Here is a 21,076-nt window from a genome sequence, read left to right on the forward strand (position 1 = left end):
CATTGCACCCTAAAACTTAAAATTACTGTTTAAGCATTCAATAATATAAGATATGCCAAACTGTCAATTAATCAGAAGTTTTCTTGTATACAAAACCATTTAAGAATATTTTTTTCTCTGTACTTTAAATATTTCATGTTATCATCGTCACATAAACTCATTTTGTAACAGAAATCTTTTAAAATTATGAAGAAAGCATGAAGTGGTGAACCACATGTTACAATTATTCTGAGAAAACGGCAACTGTACAAAGGAGCAACTGCAGTAATTATACAATGTACTTGGAACAGAATACAGCACTTGTATGTGGAGAATACAGCAATTGTTTGTGGAGAATACAGCATCTGTATGTGGAGAATACAGCAACTGTATGTGGAGAATACAGCATCTGTATGTGGAGAATACAGCAACTGTATGTGGAGAATACAGCATCTGTATGTGGAGAATACAGCATCTGTATGTAGAGAATACAGCATCTGTATGTGGAGAATACAGCATCTGTATGTAGAGAATACAGCATCTGTATGTGGAGAATACAGCATCTGTATGTGGAGAATACAGCATCTGTATGTGGAGAATACAGCAAATGTATGTGGAGAATACAGCAACTGTATGTGGAGAATACAGCAACTGTATGTGGAGAATACAGCATGTGTATGTGGATAATACAGCAACCGTATGTGGAGAATATCTCAACTGTATGTTGAGAATACAGCAACTGTATGTGGAGAATACAGCAATTGTTTGTTGAGAATACAGCAATTGTTTATGGAGAATACAGCAAATTTTTGTCGAGAATACAGCGATTGCTTGTTGAGAATACAGCAACCGTATGTGAATTTCAGAAAACAGCAACTGTATGTGGAGAATACAGCAATTGTTTGTGGAGATATAGCAATTGTGTTTTATGTAAAAAATATTTTTCAGTTCTTCAGTTAAACTTTGCGTGTAGTGTCACTTTGACATTAAACTGGTCAAAAAATCCCCCAATTCGTTCACTTGATATAGATCTATTCCAATCTTTAGTGTATACAAATGTTTGTTCAAAAGAATTAATTATCCGTAAAAATCATTTGATAAGCATTTTCAATACATATAGTTATATTCATTATTTTGTTATACTTTTTTCATACAACACTTCCTCATCCAAAAATTCTGATTCAATGTACAGTCCTTTTGTTGAAAGATCGATAACTCAATTCAATGGAAAGGGGAATACCCGAATATAGTTGACCATTTTTCATTGGCGGCATGCTTTAACGCACCTTACATCCTTAACAAGAAATTTGAATTATATATGCTTACTAAACAATCTTTTACAAGAAGACCTATCACGTCTGGCATTTAGAGTTGAAATATAAATGCTTCTACCTCTTTCGACTAAGCCCACTCTTCAAAAATGCATCGTTCATTTAGTATATGTTTAATCCTGACATTAGTATATTTCATTATCGGATTGTACAATGATGAAGTTCGTGCAGAAGATGTTGCTGCTATGGAAACAATAAAACAGGTTAAATTGTTTTAAAAACAAACATTATTTACTTAAGTATAATTTTAAAATGTTTAAGGCATTTTTTTATCATTATGACATGCATGAATCATAAAAGAAACTGCATTTCGAAACAAAATGGTAATACATGTATTTCATTTGGTAGTATTAATAAGACGGTAGAAGTCAAATAGGTTTACATTTTAGATGGGGTATTTTCAGTTTTACAAATCTTGTGTGAAAAAAGGTGTAGTTTCAAATCCTATGACCGATAATTTATATTTTTAAGTTCACTTCGGCGTTTTGGTTTTACTTTCTTAATTTATCAATGTCACATTAAAATTTAAAAAAAAACTTATTATATGTATATAATATATATTGCGTTTACTAAAGAAATGTCCCAAGTAATTATTTCTTACTTTATTATTATACAATTTACTAAAGAAATGTCCCAATTCAACATTTCTGATTTTATTATTTTACAGTTTACTTTAACCGCTTTTATGACAGCCGATGTAGCATACACAATATTTAGAATAGTGAAATTTGATAGGAAATTTTAATGAAAACAGCAATTACTAATAATACAGTTAACAAGACAGCTGATATTAATGAAAAAATATTCAGCTATCGGGTTTAACACCTGTTGGAAACTGTTCTTTGTTTTATTCCGGTTTAAATCCTTTTTGTGCTAATTAGGTAAACATGCAACTTGTTTATTACCTAAGTAATTTCAAAATGGATTTTTCAATAGTATCAATTAATATGAAAAGCATTCTTTTTTTATTCTTTTTACAATTATCATACCTACTTTGTTATCATATGAGCCGCGTCATGACAAAACAAACATTATGGGTTTGCGAGACCACCCTGCGCATCTGCGCAGTTTGATCAGGATCCATGCTGTTCGCCTACATATCCTATAACAAGTAGAGAAACTGATAGTGAACATCATGGATCCTGATCAGACTGCGCGTTATGTTGGTTTTGTCGTGACGCGGCTCATATAGTTTTTTAACATCTTTTTGTTTTCGTTTTTATTAAGACCAATATCGAGGTGGACGACATAGGATGTATACCGCCTTCCGAGATGGACTGTGACGAAGATATTGTAGATATGTTTGTTCCCGCTGGCACATTGTGTTTCCCTGTAAATGAAGCTGGACCAAATCTTATCTGTATTAATGGAGAATGGGTCGAAGCTATCTCAGGTATTTTTTACCAGCTCCATGGTCAGTATTTCCTAATTTATGGATTAGGAGTACTTCATAGCGTATTTTATTGAGATGCCAATTATCTGTTTACATTAATCTAATTAGAATGATGACGCTGCTTTGAAAAAAAATGAGTTTTTATAATATTGCAGTTTTTCTTCTTGCATTCGTTTTATTATCATGTTTATAGTAAAAATAAAAAATAATATCGATAAAAGCAATACGCGTTACCTGTCTTAGACCTCTTGTGAATTTTAATACAAAGAAATCTACAGTTTTATTTTGCTATTTGTTATACATTATAAAAAATATAATGTATATTTCTTTCTCGTATTGTTAAGTCATGCTTTGGATCATTTGTTTTCGGGTATAGTCGAGTCAGTTCTAATAAATTGTGACATTGTAGTAGCAAAGTCGGACAGAGAAAAGAGATCTCACGCGGTTTGTACTACACATCGTTCAAGAAGACGTTCAAGATGGAGAAGACGTCGAAGGAGATCGCCTTATCAGACGTGTATAAGTACGTTTAATCAATATTTGAGCCACGACATGACAAAACCAACATAATGCGTTTGTGACCAGCCTGGGTCCAGACCAGCCTGCGCAACCGTGCAGTCTGATCAGGATCCATGCTGTTCGCTATCAGTTTCCCTATTTGTAATAGGGTTTGTAAGTGAACAGCATGGATCCTGATCAGACTGCGCGGATGCGGATGCTGGTCTGGATCCATGCTGGTCGCAAACGCATTATGTTGGTTTTGTCATGGCACGGCTAATTTACTTACTTAATGTTTTGTTATATTAAAATGAACAAGGAACAACAAGCTTTCAAGAAATTGAAATTTGGCCTCTCTGAAATTGTTAATTTGGGATTGTGTGTCAGTTATGAACGGATTAGGGAACGTTATAGTGCGATATTATTATGAACGTACTGGCATATTTCCGATGTATTTAAATTGTAAAGTCAGATATGAGTCGTTGGAATCGGATTCAAAACTAAAATTGTTATTCCTATACCTTTTAATTTTAGTTACAAAAATATCTTTGTTTGATATAATTTGATAAAATAATGTCTACATGGTTTTAGAAGAGGTGTAAATGAAGTTTTAATGATAAAGATAGTTTATCTATGATAATATTTTTGATTTACATATCAGGTCCAAACCACGGTCCTCAATTTACCAAATGTCCATCGTCTCTAACATTTTATGCTCCGTCAAAGAAAACAGAAGCGGTAGTCTCCTGGGAAGTACCCGTTGCAACTGACATAGAAGATGGCAAATTAAGGTAACATTTTGTTTAAACTATGTTTAATCACTACATTTTGCAAAACGAAATAAGTACTTTGTCTTTTTGATTCTATCATTTTGAAATTATTACAATTTATATTTCATATAAGATAAACTGTTGAAGTTATTCATTCGCATAAGCATGACAATATTAACATCTAATATGACATTAACATTTACGAGCTGTATCGTTATTTATTTTTAACTGTTTTTGATCTGGTGATTTATCGCCTGACCAGTGCTATCTCCATATTTTTCAAATTCCGCTGTCTTCTCTTTCATAAACCTAAGATCATCCTTGGAAGCACACTCATTCGCATATACGTAGTTTAAATAGGACTTGTTTAACGGTACAAAACGACTGCGAAAACACGTAACCACCAAACATAGCAACTTGATCGCGCCACGTTTCGTTTCTCAAAAACCTCTGCTGAGGTCACTTTAACATAAAGTTATAAGCTGGTAAAAAATGTTGTGGATATAAGTAGACTAGCTGTGGCCTATGGTATTGTATTAGTACGTATGTTAAAGTTGCACGTCTCAGTCTTTTCAAGACATTAAGACAGATGTTATTATTTAGCCCTAATCATCCCGTACTTGGTCATCATTTTTTGCTCACTTGTTTTGGTCTTATCATACAATATGTCTTACAAAACATGTACGACAGTGAATGAAACTGTATAAATAATGAACGGGACCGAAAATTATTAGCCTTTGTCAGCTGTAGAGAACTAGGCTAGCATGCACGTATGTTTAATTTGTCCAGGTTTTTGTACTCTTCCCAGATCAATTGTTTGTCTTGTTAATGTTGACTTTGTCGTTTGTTTTGAGTTTTCGCCTCTTCGCCTTGCGGACTGAAAGTACGACAACGTTTTGACTTTGTCGTATTTTCGTGTTCTCGCCTGTTGCGCTGGGAAGCGAAATACATCATTGCACAAAATCAGCCACCATAGTAATCGGAATATATTTGTCTGGAAGATAGAAAGAAAAAAATAGATGATATTGATTTGGATTTGAGTGAATATGCTATAAATCACATTTTGCTATATTCACGACGACATATCTACAAAAGCACTTAAATAGGCAAATACAAACAGCAAAGGTATCGATGAATAGAAACATATAGAAATCGAATAAATATCCCTTTAATGTGTGTGACTACAATGCCATAAAGTCACATGGTTGGTCGTCTTTGCTATAGAATAAGCATGTGCACGAGTGGTAACTAATAGGCTTAGTAACTAACTAGAAAAAGAATATGAATAACGACCACCCCAACCTATTAATGTTTTTTCGATCAAGTCATTTGAGTTGTTTGTGATCATTTGTGTATAAATGGACTTATTTAAGACATTGAATGATTTATTAATAACGAAATAAGAATTTACTATTGTAATGTTATCAATTTGTTACCTAACTGACATTTAACATGAACATTTAATACTTTACATATAACAACATTTCTTTAGTTAAGTTACAAACATACAAAAAATGCGTATTAATGGTTTAAATTGGTTTAATAAGTACCATGTTTTCGTTTTATTTTAAGTGTTACACAAACGAGTGGGCCGAAAAATGGCGGTATCCTAGATGGTGATCCAAATGGTAGAAAGTATTATGTTTATTACAAAAGTGCAGGAGATACCGGTGGCTTGACTGCTACTTGCAAAATAGAAATTATAGTAAAAGGTTTGCAATAAATAATTTCATTCTTTTACGAGTTTATTGCACACAGGATTAAATTAACGGAGAAGAAAGCATGTACTTACGGATTTATTATCGTGACAACGCATAGCTGTTGCTCGTTTTTGATAATATATATAACGTAGTTGCAATGAGGTCCCTGTAGTTTCATTAAACCAAAAGGCTAGTTAAAGGTTTGAGTGCCCTTTTCACACCAATAATTTATCGGTTATGATAAAAAATCTCTCGCATGTCGGCATCATGTACACGTCTTTCACGTACATACCTTGGAGAGGTTTTGGAAATAAATGATAATTTAAAATCAGCAACATGTATGTGTATGTTATATAATTGAGCTTCTTATATGTCTTAAATCTTGTATTTTATCTATGATTCTCAACTTTACATTCACGGAAAAGTTTTTGGAAACATAATTTGGTATTTATTAACTTAGTAATTGTAATAGTTTTGCGACCTTGAAACGAACACACAAAACAACATTTATGCCTATGACTTCTACTATGCTAATTTCAATGTTTTTTTTTAATAAATCTTCATCCGGCTCATCTACATGGACTCCTGTTGATAACAATATTTATACATTTGTAAATTAAATAATGCTCTGAAAGGATTTTGGTGATCTTAGCTTGTGGTATAGTCAATGTTTGCATTCAGAAAAGTGTTATCTGTATTGTATTATTATTTCATTTAGTAATAATCTGCCCTATACCCAGTGCACCAAAGTTTGGTACTATCGATTGTTCAGGAACGTACTATGGACATTCTTGTGTATTCGCCTGTGTTATTGGCTACGGCCCAACAATTACAGGTATGATGTGTCAAATGAATGGTCAATGGACGAATGGAGGATCATCTGAATGTAGAGGTAAAAAAATACTGAACTATTTTGCTAAGTATATAAATTATTTGTGTACAACTAAATTCATTAAATTAATTCCATATTAACTTTAAAGGGACGATATTTGCAAACGATTGCTTGGTTGTTTAAATAGGTTTCATATCACACCGACAGAGTAACGGTAACATGGCGCCGTTTCAGCTACACTGGTGGAGGAAGGCCTCAGGTGCCATCCGTGCATTATTTTAGGCACGAAAGGCACCTGAAAAGAACCACTGAAATTCCATAAGCTAGATGGACAACTTCCTCATATGAATAAAATCCTAGCGATTAGGGCAAATTCTTTGAAGTCAACTAACTTAACCACTCGGCCACGCACGCCCCTTATTTATGAAATTTGAAATCAAGACCTACAATGAAAAATACAATCGACCGAATTATATGTAAATAGAACATCATATCAGACTTTTTCTACCCTTTATTGAAACATTTTTTACCGTCCACGTCAAAAGCATTATAAATTGAATAAAGTTTTTTTCCCATCAAATTGTGTTATATCAAATATGTAAGAGAATGTGCAGCATGCAGAGGTGATGTTTATATACAAGTTCATAAAACATTTAATAAAAGAAGCGGAATACAATGCTGAAATTAAAAATAGAATGTAAAGAGTAGTCGTAAAATGTTTGATGGTTGGGAGTAGGTTATTTATTTGCGTAATTTATCGCGTGAAACTTGAAAATATTTTTCAAGTAGAGATTCTCACAATTGTTTAATTATCATACGAATTGAAGTTTTTAAATTAACAATTTAGCCAATAATTATTTTTCCTTGGCTAGGAAATCTACAAAAAAAATCTAATTTTGATTTTAAAAGTACACATAAAAATTATGTAATCGAATACATTCACTGCATAATTAACTGTCTTTATTATCAACCTTAAAGAACAATGAACAAAAAAACACAAAGTTGATGTAGGCTTGATGGAGTATGTTAGTTGTTTCCATCACCGTATATTTTCTTACCAATGGAAAAAGAGTAAGAATTGATGTTTACATGAATGCTTTAACACTGATTGCAAATCAGAAGGGTAAGGCCAAGCTCTAGACCAGCGATATTTTTGGTTACCGAATTTAGTGTCTCAAAAGTGGTAGTCATAAATAAAACATCGTATACTCCACCAAAATAAAACACGATTATTTACTTACGGAGTAAAACTAAGTTTTCGGTGAATGATTCTTCTGATAATAAATATATTGATACAAGATGATTAAGCAAAATGACTTATCCCAGACGATTACCTTAAAACATTATATCTAGGATTTGATGGTAGGTAAATAAGGCACATAGTGAATTATGGGATTTGATGACGGGTACACAATGCCACAAAGTGAAGTCTAGGAATTAAAAGTGGGTACACAAGACACACAGTGATGTCTAGGGTTTAATGGCTGGTAAACATGGCAGATACAAGGTTACAACACGTCATCAAAACTTGCATATTCTGTATTTATCAGTTTATTTTTTTTATTTTTTTATTGCAGGTGTGAGTTGTCCCCAGTCCACTCCTACCATAGAACATGGGCATTATTCCTGCAGTACCTTCACTGTAGGAACCACTTGTAATCCAACATGTGATCAAGGATATTCTGTGTTCAAATTTTATCCTATAACTTGCAAAAACGACGGACAATGGTCACTTCCAGTGGGTACTATATGCAAAGGTATGTAATGTTTCCTTTATAGGAATTAAAGCCTTGAAAAATCAAACCGAATTGTTGAATTACTTTACGAAGCAAGCCATGAAACACTCCTTAAATAGGAATTTAGAATAAAATATTAATTGTACTAGAACAAAAGAGAAGTTTAAAATGACATTGATTCTGTTTGAGTTCAAATAATGGCAATAAACCATTGCTTCCACTCGGCAGCAAATATGTTAGTTTTGATTTAAAATATCTATTTCTCTATCTTTATTTTCGATTTTATTGTCAAATTTTCAACTAGCTGGATGTTTTTATTATGTAAATAGAATCATCTTTCCTGTATACTTTATGATATGTTCGTTTTCATATTCAGATTCCGATCCACCCACTTTATCGAATTGTCCATCAAATATAATGATATCTTCTGACAAAGGAGACACTTCAGCTGTCGTTACATGGGAAGTGCCATCTGCCTCTGACAACCAGGATGCTACTAGCCCTTCAGTAATACAAACCGCTGGCTCTATATTGCCTGGTACCCGGGTTGAAAGCGGAGTTGTTTACACAGTAAAATACGTGGCTTTCGATAGCGCTGGAAACCCCTCAGAAGAGTGTTCATTTAACGTGCAAGTAAAAAGTGAGAGTTTTGTGCATAATCTGTTATATAAGTGCTGTATAAATGCAAGTTTTGCCACGATTTCTGTTGACTTGATTCTAGTTACTTTTTGTCAAATTTAACATGAACTTAAGTTGTTATTTTTTCTTTAATTCAGCTACTAAATGTTCCTCTATTTCTGCACCACATTATGGCTATTACCAGTGTGACAAAGGTTTCATTTATGGAAGTCAGTGTTCTTACTCCTGTTACAAAGGATATCTGTTACAAGGAGCGACCTTGGCAACATGTGACCAGAATGGCGTATGGAGTTCATCTGCGCCAACATGTAAAGGTATGAATTTTAAGACAAACTATTTCTTTTGCAAACCTTTTCCTAATCATTTTTGTTCTGTTCATTTGGCAATGGCCTCTTTAAAAGCACAGAGAACTTCTATAACACTAATATCGACCGAAGCTGAAACAAGTTACACCAACATGTGAAGGTATGAGTTTAAATCCTACTTTTATAGACAAAACATTTCTTTGGCAAATCTTTTCCTAATCATTTTTGTTCTGTTCAATTGATCACGGCCTCTTTAAAAGCAAAGAGAACTACTAAAAGACTAATATCGACCGAAGCTGAAACAAGTTACACAAAAATGTAAAGGTATGAGTTTAAATCCTACTTTTATAGACAAAACATTTCTTTGGCAAATCTTTTCCTAATCATTTTTGTTCTGTTCAATTGGCCATGGCCTCTAAAGCAAAGAGAACTTTTATAAGACTTATATCGACCGAAGCTGAAACAACTTACACATTGTCAAAGGAGAGACAAACGAGGTTTTTCACACGCGTTAAATGGTCAGCTGTGCACTGCATGCTTTGAAAAGAGCCGAATATAGTTTGAAAATTGAAAATAGATTTATTATTTATTTTAGACTTGGCTGACACATTTGTGATGGTTTATCGTAAGGCATTGGACATTATTTATATCCCGATTAAATAATAAATTGATTTTAATAAGCAAAGGATCAACAATGAAACTTTACATTTGAACATAAGTGATAAGGCATAAAAATGGTCATACCCGTCATAAAATCTAACCAAAATACAATTTCATTTGATTTGTATTTTAGTGGGGTGAGTTTATATGTGATCATTGATGTGTATGTTTTAAATATTAAATCAAGTTATCATGCACGTTTCGAATTTCGAATTATATGTACATGTATAGGATTTGAAATCATTTTCAAGAAATATTTCATTATTTGTTTCAGAGATTGAATGTTTACAACCAGACCAGTACGGGATAAATTTATCCAATGGTTACTTCAGTTGTCCTTCTCCAATAACGTACCAGTCAGCGTGTTATCCAGTTTGTAACAGTGGATTCGAACTTGCACAATACGCGACAGCGATATGCATAGTAGATTTAAATAATAATCCTTCGCTAAGTTTGAGTTTGCAACCCGAATGTCTTGGTAAGATTTGACGTTAATAAAGTGATTATGTTTGTTTGTGTTGGCCTTCATGCACAATATACTCGTTTCCAAGGAAATAATTTCTGATTTTCTATAACTGATTAATATAATTCCATTTTATATATCTTAAATGTTTTTGTCTTTTTCAAATCCTTCTGATAATGTTGTACATAGAAAAGAACATACACAACTGTATCTATGGTGTCTATGGAGTGTTTTTTGTGTGTGTTTTTTGTGGGTTTTTTTTGAGATTTATTATTATTTTTATTATTATTATTCTTATTATTCTTATTATAATTATTATTATTATTATTATTATTATTATTATTGTTTGTTTTAGATAACGAACCTCCAACGTTTAATGATTGTGTAGGAACAAAAGTTCTTACATTTCCTGCAGCAAAGGGAAAGACAACTGCAGTAATACAGTACGATATCCCAACAGCCTCTGATAATGTAGATCCTTCCCCTGAAGTTATAAAGATACGAGGACCAGATAGCGGAGACACCGTGGACGCAAGTGATATAGAATATGTTGAGTTTCAAGCAATGGATGATGTTGGGAACGTCTCACCACTGTGTTTATATGTCCTTCAAGTAGATGGTAATAAAATGAGGCGAATACTGGCTCAATGCTCAGAATAATAATTATTATTGTCTGATTTTAAAATCTACCGTTTAGAGTTTAATGAACCTTTATGAATATTGTGTATTTTGCAATACTGTTTAATGGTTTTAAGGTAACAGTCATAAATTCAAATATAATTTCATGTATTTTGTTTATACTATTATTTTATTGCATTTAAATCACGGAACACAGCCCTAATAATACACAATCACACAGGACCACTTGAAACGCACTTATTAATGCAACATTGCCGTCATAACTATCATTATTATTCAATACATCTATGTGAAAGGTACGATGGTTCAGAAAGTTAGATGTATGCCTCATCTTTATCAAGGGGTCGTCGATTCGAGTCCTACTGGTGTCAATATTTGCTACTCTTATTTGAAATATGGCTACTGTGGAGACAGAATTCAATAAGTTTGCTTAAATTAATTTATTTGAAGTAAACATAGCAGTTTTTTAATTGTAGACAAATAATTAACACAATGTATCATATGAGGATACATTGTCATAAAACTAGGGCCTAAACCTTCAAGGCTTAGATTGAGAATCATAGACTTTTTCACTGGAGGATCCCTACTTTGATTAACATGGCTGTCATTTTATGTTATATTTCTTCAACAGTTACTGAATGCCCTGCCTACATTCCACCAGATAATGCAGAAGTATCCTGTACATCAGACTATATATATGGTAGTATTTGTACATTAACCTGTAAAATAGGTTACGAAAGTCAGAGCTCTGCGGTAGTTCAATGTTTAGAGGACGGGTCATGGAATGCCACAAACTTTGAATGTTCAAGTAAGACCCTTTTGTTTTCAGGGGTTGCTTTCTCATAAAATCATTATTTTTTTATTCTTTCATTTGGCAAAACAGATATTCTAATTACTATGCGGTTGATAAACATAAGTTTTAAACATCTTCCATTGTTAAATTTTAAACTTTCATCATTTTTATCTGCTTACGCGGTTCTAGTTGGTAGCTTACATTTACTCTCACTATCCATGAACAGGCTTAATCAAACAGAACCTGCAAAATCGTCAATTTTGCAGCTTTGGGCATTTTAAGGTTACATATTTTAATACTTCTTGATACAGCATACATTTTTGTAGTAATCACAGTAAGAATTTCAACATTATAGTTATCATAATTCATTATTGCTCAAAAACCTGTTTGTATTTTATTTCAGAGGTTCTATGCCCATCGGTGCCAACACCTCCAGACAATGGATTTTACTCTTGTGCAGCAAACACCTTTCCCTATGGCACAATATGTCAAGCAATTTGTAATGAAGGTTTTGCACTATCACAAATGTCTTTCGCAAGATGCACGTTTGATGGGACTTGGGAAATATCTACAACCCCTGATTGCATAGGTATAAGATGTAAATATATATACAGATAAATGATTACTAATTGTTTTTATAAATATTTTAACCGAAATACCTGTAACGTAGAAACACGCTTTATATTTAATAATTATTGCTTATGATATAAAATATCATCTTTACATTCATGTACAGATGCTGAACCACCAGTGATTATAGACTGTCCATCTGAGATAAAGATTAATGCAGAGAGGGGATTAGAAAGTGCTATTGTAACTTGGACTGTGTCATCAGCTAATGATAATTTTGATAACAGTCCATCAGTAATGAGAGTGTATGGACCTAACTCCGGTGAACGTATTGAAGATAGCGCGATAGTAAAATATCAGGCAACAGATTCTGCTGGCAACCCATCAGATATTTGCACAATATATATCACCGTTACAGGTAAATTGAAACAAATTGATGTTTTCTTGTAAATCACCGGATGTCCCCCCCCCCCCCCTGTAGACCCCCCCCCCTCAACATTTTCAGCAGTAGTGATTAGAGATCAGAATAGTTTGTCAAGTAGTTATTTGATCAGTTTGTATTTCTTGTCAAGATCAAAATTTTACTCAGTCCACAAGTTTAGATTATATACTCAAACATGAAGATGCTTTCAAAACCTTGCTCTTGGTGATTGTGTGTAGACGGAGTTTTAAAGCTTTGGGAAATAGCCCCTTTGTGGTTTTTCGTAAAATCATTATTAGCCCCATGAATGTCAAAACAACAAGCAGTGGTTAAGATAGTAACGTTGTCTACGGTCTAGAAGACGGCCTCTGTTAGGGCTAACAACTTGAATACCTTTTCATATTATCTTATATAACAGGTAGTTACTGATCAGCAATACGTGCCTTATTAATGGTTCATAACGAGATTAATGCTTGTAAGATATTAGCCAAAAATCATTTCAACGGGCTTAAAATCGCCGGAAAATAATCGTCATTATCAATATCAAGTGGCAATTTCATGGAATGATTAGAAATTAACAGCATTGGATTTGCTTAAGTCTGAACATTTCTTTGAAAGAGTCCAAATTTGTATTTTTAATTTTCACCCGAAAATGCACAGTTGGCTAGCATGAAGATTCATTTTTTTACAGACCCAGCTCGTCCGAAAGAAATTTAACCCCCTCCCTTCTCCTCATCTTAAATGCTCCTTACAATTACAATGCTTTTGCAGTCATCAGATGTACTTCACCATACTGGCCCGATGATGGAAGAATGTCATGTGACCTTGGTAACATTTACGGGAGCGAATGCACATACACGTGTGATGAAGGTTATGAAGTGTCATTTCCATCTACGACTGTCTGTGAGGAAGATGGTTCTTGGTCTTATGGTGGCCAACCGCCATCATGTTCTCGTAAGTAAACCCTTTGATTATTAGTCTTTTATTCTCAGAAAGTCGAGTATATGTAAAGACAGTTTTATTAAACCTGCTGTCGTTTCAATATCAAAATGTCATTATTAGGTTACTGTAGAGGTTTGACATTTAGCACAGAAACACTTTGAATTATTGGTAATATATGAACAAAAGTGATATCTCGGAAGCTTTAAAATCAGCAAAATTACAAGAAAATTGTAGGCTCGGTTTGAATGAGTGTGTACATTAAGGATAAATAAGACACATATTCAAAACATCACTCAGGCCCCCCTTGCACCGATTTGAGCGGTAATTAATTTTTCAACACTTAAAAGTTTCGTTATCAATGATCCCGAAGAACCAAAAAATGTAACACCTCTAAAGTGAAGAACGAGGCATCTTTTTACAGATGCCACACGGTACGTGACACCTGCTGTTGTGATGTACACTATAAATATCTGGAAAAAGATTATCCCTCGGAAGCATTACAATCATCAAAATTATATGAAAATTGTAGACTCGTTTTGATTGGGTCAGTACATTAGGGATAATGAAGAAGTGCAACATTATTCACTCCCCCTAGCACCGGCTTGAGCGGTTCTCAATTTTCAACACTTAAAAGTGATTAAATCAATGATCTGGAAGGTCCAGACAAATAAAACACTGGTTTAAAATCAAGTACATTTATGTGATTGATGTAAATTAATATGCTTTAATTCCACAAATAATGATACCTACAAATAAAGAGACAGGTAAAGAGACAAGGTTTGTATACGTTACACACATTTTTATTACAAATTCATTTATATATTCTTAATATTGAATGTGTAATTTAGTTTAAATCATTTCAATACACTTTTGTCGTATTATTGGTTTTTTAATATTTAAGTATTGGTTTTACAGCAATAACCTGTGGCCCACCTCCAAGTGTGTTATATGGAACATTTGCTTGCATCGATATTATGTATAGGTACGAAAGTTTATGCATACTGGAATGTGCCAGTGGATATTCAACTGATAGTGCTGTATATGCAATATGTCAGTCAAGTGGCGAATGGCATATCTCTTCAAATAGCAGTTGTAAAGGTAATATTTTAAAGCAACTTGATTTATATATGTCGGTTAACAGTCTACATTTCGTATTATATGCATCTATGTGTGTCAATTAAAGATGCATGTCTCCAGATAAGCCACTATAGTTTACGAAAATCTACCTTGAGAAAAAATATAATAAAATGTTAAGAGAAAATATTTACAAATATTTACATGTTATATGCAATCAATGACTAACTTTTGCTGTATCTGTCACCACTTATCATCATCTAATTCTAACTCATTAACGACTGTTTTTGCAAATTCTGACCTGTTGTGTTTTTTATAATGTTGCAGAATATATGTGTAAATTAACTTCCTTGTTAACTGGACAATATTTTACTCTTTTTTTTAATTTCATTAATATGAGCATTAATCTAGAAGCTTGAAGCTTATAAATAAAGACATACATGTACCGTGATATATGATATATATGTACCAGTAAATTTTATAGTATAATTATAACCATTTTACCAAATATTACAGATATTGTTCCACCAACCTTATTAAACTGCAAGACCTACCAGACATTTTACACTGATCGTGGTTTGGATACTGCACAAGTAACATGGAGTATTCCGACTGCAATTGACAACACAGACAACCCTAGCGACATCATCATTGAACAGCTATCAGGTCCTACAATAGGCTCTAGTATCAACATAGGGACGACAGTAGTTGACTATAGAGCTGTTGATACGTCTGGAAATCCATCCATCGTGACATGCTCTATTACGATAAATGTAGAAGGTAAATCAATAGTTATAATTATTTAGAACCAAAATCGTGTCGTTACCCAATTTATTTTAAATGTGATTGGCACCAATATCCCCTGGAATAGAATGACATGAAGAGCCCTAGAATGGCATAAAGAAGCAACCTTTTTATTATTATTTTGCGCCGCGCCAAATTGTAATATTTGCCATTTGAATGATAGTTTTAATGATACAAGCTCTTATTAATAAATCGTTTATTTAGCAATTGTCAATGAAATTGCTTGAGAATTATTTTATTCAGTGTCATCTTTGACAAGATACATTTCATGTAACATTTTATATGTATGGAAATTTTATAGTATAATCTATATCACATTTTAAACAAAAGATAATTGAATTTCTTTAGGTTTTTGCATTATATGCCTTATTAGATTGTTATGGAATTGATGATTTTCATGAACTCAATCTTTTTAACCGTTTACAAATATCTTTTATCTTTCAGCTGTTTATTGTAATCACCCGAAATATTATTTTGATGACGTGAACTTGGAATACACGTGTACATCCTTTAACTGGGGCGATACATGTAGCTTGGCATGCCCCTTAAAAGATTCATTAAATTTAGAAGGACCTGATTTGATAACATGTGAGGCGACTTTCTCAGGTTCTTCACCAGTAACAACCTGGGAATATGAGGGTAATGTTGTACCATTCTGTGAAGGTGAGTCATGTGCCGAGTCACTCTATATAAAATATACTAGATTTTGATCATTATTATGTATATATTAATATAAGTCAAATATTAAGTAAGGTTAAATAGTTTTATACATTTGTCTGTTGTAACGAATTGTAGAAAATACTGGACAATACTAAATGTCAATGTACGAGGAGTCCCTATTTGTCAAACAGAAACAGGGTAAATACAATGTAAAGAAACAAATTGCGATATTTAACTTTTCATGAAAATTTAAGAAATCAAGAAAGAGGAAGTACCTCTAGTGCATTCAGAACAAGAACGGAAAAACACAGACTTGAGTTTTATCTAGTTTGTTCACGAGAGAGATTATAGAAGGCGTAACATGTTTATGACATGTTTAATTAATATAGATCTTTAAATATTCTAAATCATATTTACCGATTACGATATATTGTTTTGTCTACATCCTTGTGTAAGCCATTTTACATTTTACAACTGATCTCATCGGATTAAAAAATGTATAATTATATGTAACTAATTATATTGGAAATCACTATATATTGTTATAAGGTTCCAAGTACTGTGCGATTTGTCTTATTTTATACAACATTGCTATTAAAATGAAAAGAAATATGTTTATGGATTTTATCAACGCTTAAAGTAAAATGTAATAAATATTTATAGCTTGTATTGTGTGCGCATTTTGTAGAATCTTCTTAGTATGTATACGCCTCTTAATTTTAGTGGTCCGAAAAATTTAATCTTACCCACTATACTTTCTGACGTCATCCTGAAAATTGTATTATTGAAATTTATTAACTCATTTATGTAAAGTTATTCAGCAATGTTTTTATATTATAACATTTTTATAGCCCAGGTCTGTCCTCTGAATCTAACAATTCCACAAAATGGCTTGCTGTCGTACACAAATGATAATCAACCGGTTGTGTTCGTTTTATGTTACGAAAACTATGATTTGCCGTATGAATTTAATGGACTTATCCTGTGCCTTGATTCTGGATTATGGAGTACCGACGAAGTTCCAGATTGCACAAGTATGTTAAACTTAACGTTCAATGTTTATCGCCTCTAAATTAATTGTCAGTATTGAACAGCTTTGACTCTTAATATATAAGTTTATATAAATATACTTAAAGGTCCTAAAACTTTTTGCATATGTTTTTAAATGCATTCTTAATTAATATAATAATATTTTATTGTCGTCTTTTTTCTCAAGGAACTCGTCGTCCAGGGCTCAACCTTTTGCCTGTTTCGTTTTACTACTCTGTAGATTGTAACGCACAGACTGGCACATCTATTAATGCGATAAAAGACCAAATATTAGCTCTTCTAGAGGATTATATTGGAACTGCCCTCGCACCTGATTGTCTTGCTGGTTCAACGTGTAGTTACGATGATCTTGTAGTTCAATGTGGTTCCACTAGCAAGAGAAAGAAAAGAGATATTAATGATTATCGTTTTAAAAGAGAAGTATCCGAACTATTCGTCAATTTTTCATTGATTATCACCGGAACAGTTTCAAATTGGGATGAACTTTTGATGTATGAGGATTTTCTATTTCAAATGTCTGATCAGCTTAAAAATGCTGTATCTGCCGGACAGTTTGACTTGAACGATCTTGCAGTTGTCCGAGGTTCTTTTTTCAGGGAGCAGATTTCTAGTACTAAATGTGAGGGAAGCGGTCAAGTACAATCTGCTTTTAAATGCAGTAAGATATGAAATCAATTTACTTTCTTAAATTGCTTGTTATCAAGGTTTAAACTGATATATACGTTATTACATTACAATGTATTTTTACAGTCGGAATACAGTTCGAAATTCTATGAATATATTTGAATTTGAATCTTGAAGATCAATAAATAATTATAATGTGTAACTTTCAGTGCCAGTCAGAAAAGATTGAAAACAAAATGCAACTGTTGTTTTTTTAGAAATTTGACTAAATCAATTAAGAATAAGAAAAAATTCCCTATAACATAACGATTACTTGTGCCAGGTATTTTATTACATATTTTCATTCCCATCATTTCAACTTTTTGCAGCATTGTTAACTATTTTAACTACTTGAGTCTTCTTAAAGTTCAAATAGTTTAATCATATACTGTTACATTACGTACTAAAATATTTATTAAAAGTGTATTTTATCTATCATTAGAAACATGTGCTGCTGGTATGTTTCTTGAAGATGTTGACGGAGTAAAAGGTTGTAGGAAGTGTCCAATTGGCACTTATATGGAAAATGACGGTGCTTCATCATGCATATCATGTCCACCCGGCACAAGTACAAATAAAACTGGATCTAAATCAGCTGATATGTGTGTGGGTATGTTACAGATTCATATATTAATAAATTCAATAAACGAATAGACATATGCACATATGACGAACGATTAATGCACGTCTTTAAATACACAACAGCACGTGTCAAGTGCCGTGCAACAGCTGTAAAAATATGCCCCGCACTTATGTTTGTAAAATTTTCTGGTCCTTCGGGATCGTTGATGCCGGCACTTTATATGTTGAGAATTGAGTACCGCTCAAGACGATGCTAGGGGGCGTGAGGGATGTTGCACTTATTCATTATCCCTCATGTACAGACTCAATCAAACCGAGTCTGCAATTCTTATGTAATTTTGTTGTCATTAATGCTTCCGAGGGATCACTTTGTTTCAAGATTTTTAACAATTACAAACCATTAATTTTATTTATTGAGGACATTTATTATTTTGGAGTGACATTTACTTAATTAGTAATGGTAATGTTCAATATAGAATACATAATGTAGCTATATATTTTATTTTATTTTAATAAGAACTTTGTCCCATTGGCTTTTCATCGTTGACTTTGGTAAAGCCGTGTACTCCTTGCGCCATTGGCTTTTATCAGGACGGTATTGGTAAAGCTTTATGTCAAAAATGCGACTTTGGAAAAACAACATTCAAAGTAGGATCACATAACTGCAGTCGTAAGAATCTTAACTTTATTTGCAAAAAGCACATCTAATTTCAGAGTAACTTGACATAGCTTAACCTTATCATATATTTTATTACACGTCTTTAATAGCAACTTTTCATAGTACGTATTAAAAGCACTTATTCCAATTTAGAAAACGTCAAACAGCCTAAATATGGAAAAACTGTTAACACTCTACGGAATTTATCAGACATTTACATTGTACATGTTATTATACTTTTGTACTTTTGGAATACTTTAATATAATTAAATGTAAAGAATATATTTATTTATAAGTGATGAACAGCATTGTTTATTTGACTTCAAACTTTTTTTAATTTGCGACAAATCACAAATATTGTTTCCGTAATTGACATATTTCAATGTTAATTTAAACGTTGATTAGGATTTTTATTGTTGTAGCGTATGACATTGTTCTCAGTTCACAAAGTTCAGAAGTAATAGCATCAGCATTAAACACAACGGATGTCATGGATGAAATGACCGTACTATTTTGGTTATTCAGGAGAAGTGGGTCTAACTTTAGTTTACATTTTGAGAACAACGTTGTAATTGAAGTTTCTGGACAGAGCTTCATCATTTATTGGTAAGTCTGAATTTGGAACATTTGCATATGGCTTGAATAAGGACAATGTTGGTCCTTTCGTTTATAAATTGTCTTAAAATTATACATATTATTTTAACATTAACACATGAAAATGCAATGTGTTTTCTATGTAAACATAATTTTAAGTAAATTCATTTGTTTATAATAGCAATGATTTATTACTTGTCTTTCTATTTTAAAAAATATATATATATATATATATGAAAAACTGTTAATAAATTAAATATATACGTAAAGAGACATGCTTATTTTTCATTAAAAATGTTCAAAAGGTATAGTTAAGCCACGCCAGATCAAGATTTGGTCAGACATGAAGTTCAAAACATCGAGCGTCCATACGTGATCCGCTCTTTATCTCGTATCTTTTTAAGTATTTTCATAAATAAGGCAAATACATGAGCCCTCTTAAAGGTCAGATTTTGGCGGCCGTTGATTTCCTGTCATATAAACAATTCTCGTGAAAGGTTATAAATATATAGGTTAAACAATTCAACTTAAAGAGAGACGATCATAAGGTCACTTTAAAAATGAAACTTAAAAAAATGAAAGCAGTTAACGGTTGTGAGAATATGTCTACAAAAATGGCTTACTAAGGAATATTTTACTTTACATTAATCATGTTTCTGCCAGGTCATCTAAACATGAGAGCATCTGATTGTAATAAGGGATTGCTTGTTGGATCTCCGGGCGAACTGAAAGTATCTGACATTGAGTCTAATGGTTATTAGTCGATCCCGACTGATTTAGAATTCATGTGGTATTGGTAGTCTGTCACTAACAGAGAAATATGTAATTATTGGTTAAAATTTCCAGGTAAGCCGGTTAAGTAGACAAATAAACAAGCTATTTATTTCATTTTTTAGAGAAAATATCAAAGAGCCAGGTAGCTAAATTAAATTCTTTTTTTAATTGACTATTCTTGTTAATGTTTTAGGAATAGTTTATCCATTATTGTACTGCTACCGGAATCCTCATTTGATATATGGGCGCATTTTGCTGTTTCAACATCAAACACTACAGTTAATTTCTACTACAATGGTGACATGATTGATTCCCATGCGATGGTCTCTCCATTGACGTTACCAGCAAATGCTTATGTTGAACTATTCACCAGCGGAGTAAACGGTTTGTACATAAGTATCTTATTTTTTCAAAAGCAATACAAACAAAAATCTAATGATGAATTTACATGTAAAAATTGTGTACCATAGGGTGAGAGCGTGAAATGATTGCTAACAAATATCATTTTAATATTGGTTTGTATCCCTTGTAAAATATTCCATTCCT

General features: G+C 32.6%; 2 protein-coding genes across 3 annotated transcripts; both read left to right on the forward strand.

Annotated features, from left to right (window-relative positions):
- The first annotated feature begins 1,328 nt into the window (after positions 1 to 1,328).
- Positions 1,329 to 16,274, forward strand: LOC132758658 (sushi, von Willebrand factor type A, EGF and pentraxin domain-containing protein 1-like). 2 transcript variants are annotated; one of them, XM_060750346.1, is made up of 18 exons: positions 1,329 to 1,513; positions 2,538 to 2,703; positions 3,080 to 3,226; positions 3,863 to 3,992; positions 5,544 to 5,683; positions 6,390 to 6,563; positions 8,081 to 8,260; positions 8,616 to 8,879; positions 9,016 to 9,192; positions 10,118 to 10,321; positions 10,662 to 10,925; positions 11,577 to 11,753; positions 12,142 to 12,327; positions 12,475 to 12,726; positions 13,501 to 13,683; positions 14,587 to 14,769; positions 15,262 to 15,525; positions 15,994 to 16,274. In XM_060750346.1, exons 1-18 carry the CDS (start codon positions 1,400 to 1,402, stop codon positions 16,257 to 16,259), a joined length of 3,471 nt encoding a protein of 1,156 aa, XP_060606329.1. In that variant the 5' UTR covers positions 1,329 to 1,399; the 3' UTR covers positions 16,260 to 16,274. The 2 variants fall into 2 exon arrangements, with proteins under 2 accessions (XP_060606329.1, XP_060606330.1); XM_060750347.1 differs by having other exon boundaries at positions 3,113 to 3,226.
- A 686-nt stretch (positions 16,275 to 16,960) lies between these two features.
- LOC132758668 (sushi, von Willebrand factor type A, EGF and pentraxin domain-containing protein 1-like) lies at positions 16,961 to 21,005 on the forward strand. The gene is made up of 7 exons (XM_060750356.1): positions 16,961 to 17,243; positions 17,426 to 17,917; positions 18,365 to 18,532; positions 19,022 to 19,174; positions 19,585 to 19,768; positions 20,724 to 20,914; positions 21,001 to 21,005. Exons 1-7 carry the CDS (start codon positions 17,033 to 17,035, stop codon positions 21,003 to 21,005), a joined length of 1,404 nt encoding a protein of 467 aa, XP_060606339.1. The 5' UTR covers positions 16,961 to 17,032.
- Positions 21,006 to 21,076: the final 71 nt, after the last annotated feature.

This window comes from Ruditapes philippinarum, unplaced genomic scaffold (assembly GCF_026571515.1).
Source record: "Ruditapes philippinarum isolate M1 unplaced genomic scaffold, ASM2657151v2 ctg1726_1_1_1_1, whole genome shotgun sequence".
Classification (NCBI taxonomy): Eukaryota; Metazoa; Mollusca; class Bivalvia; order Venerida; family Veneridae; genus Ruditapes; species Ruditapes philippinarum.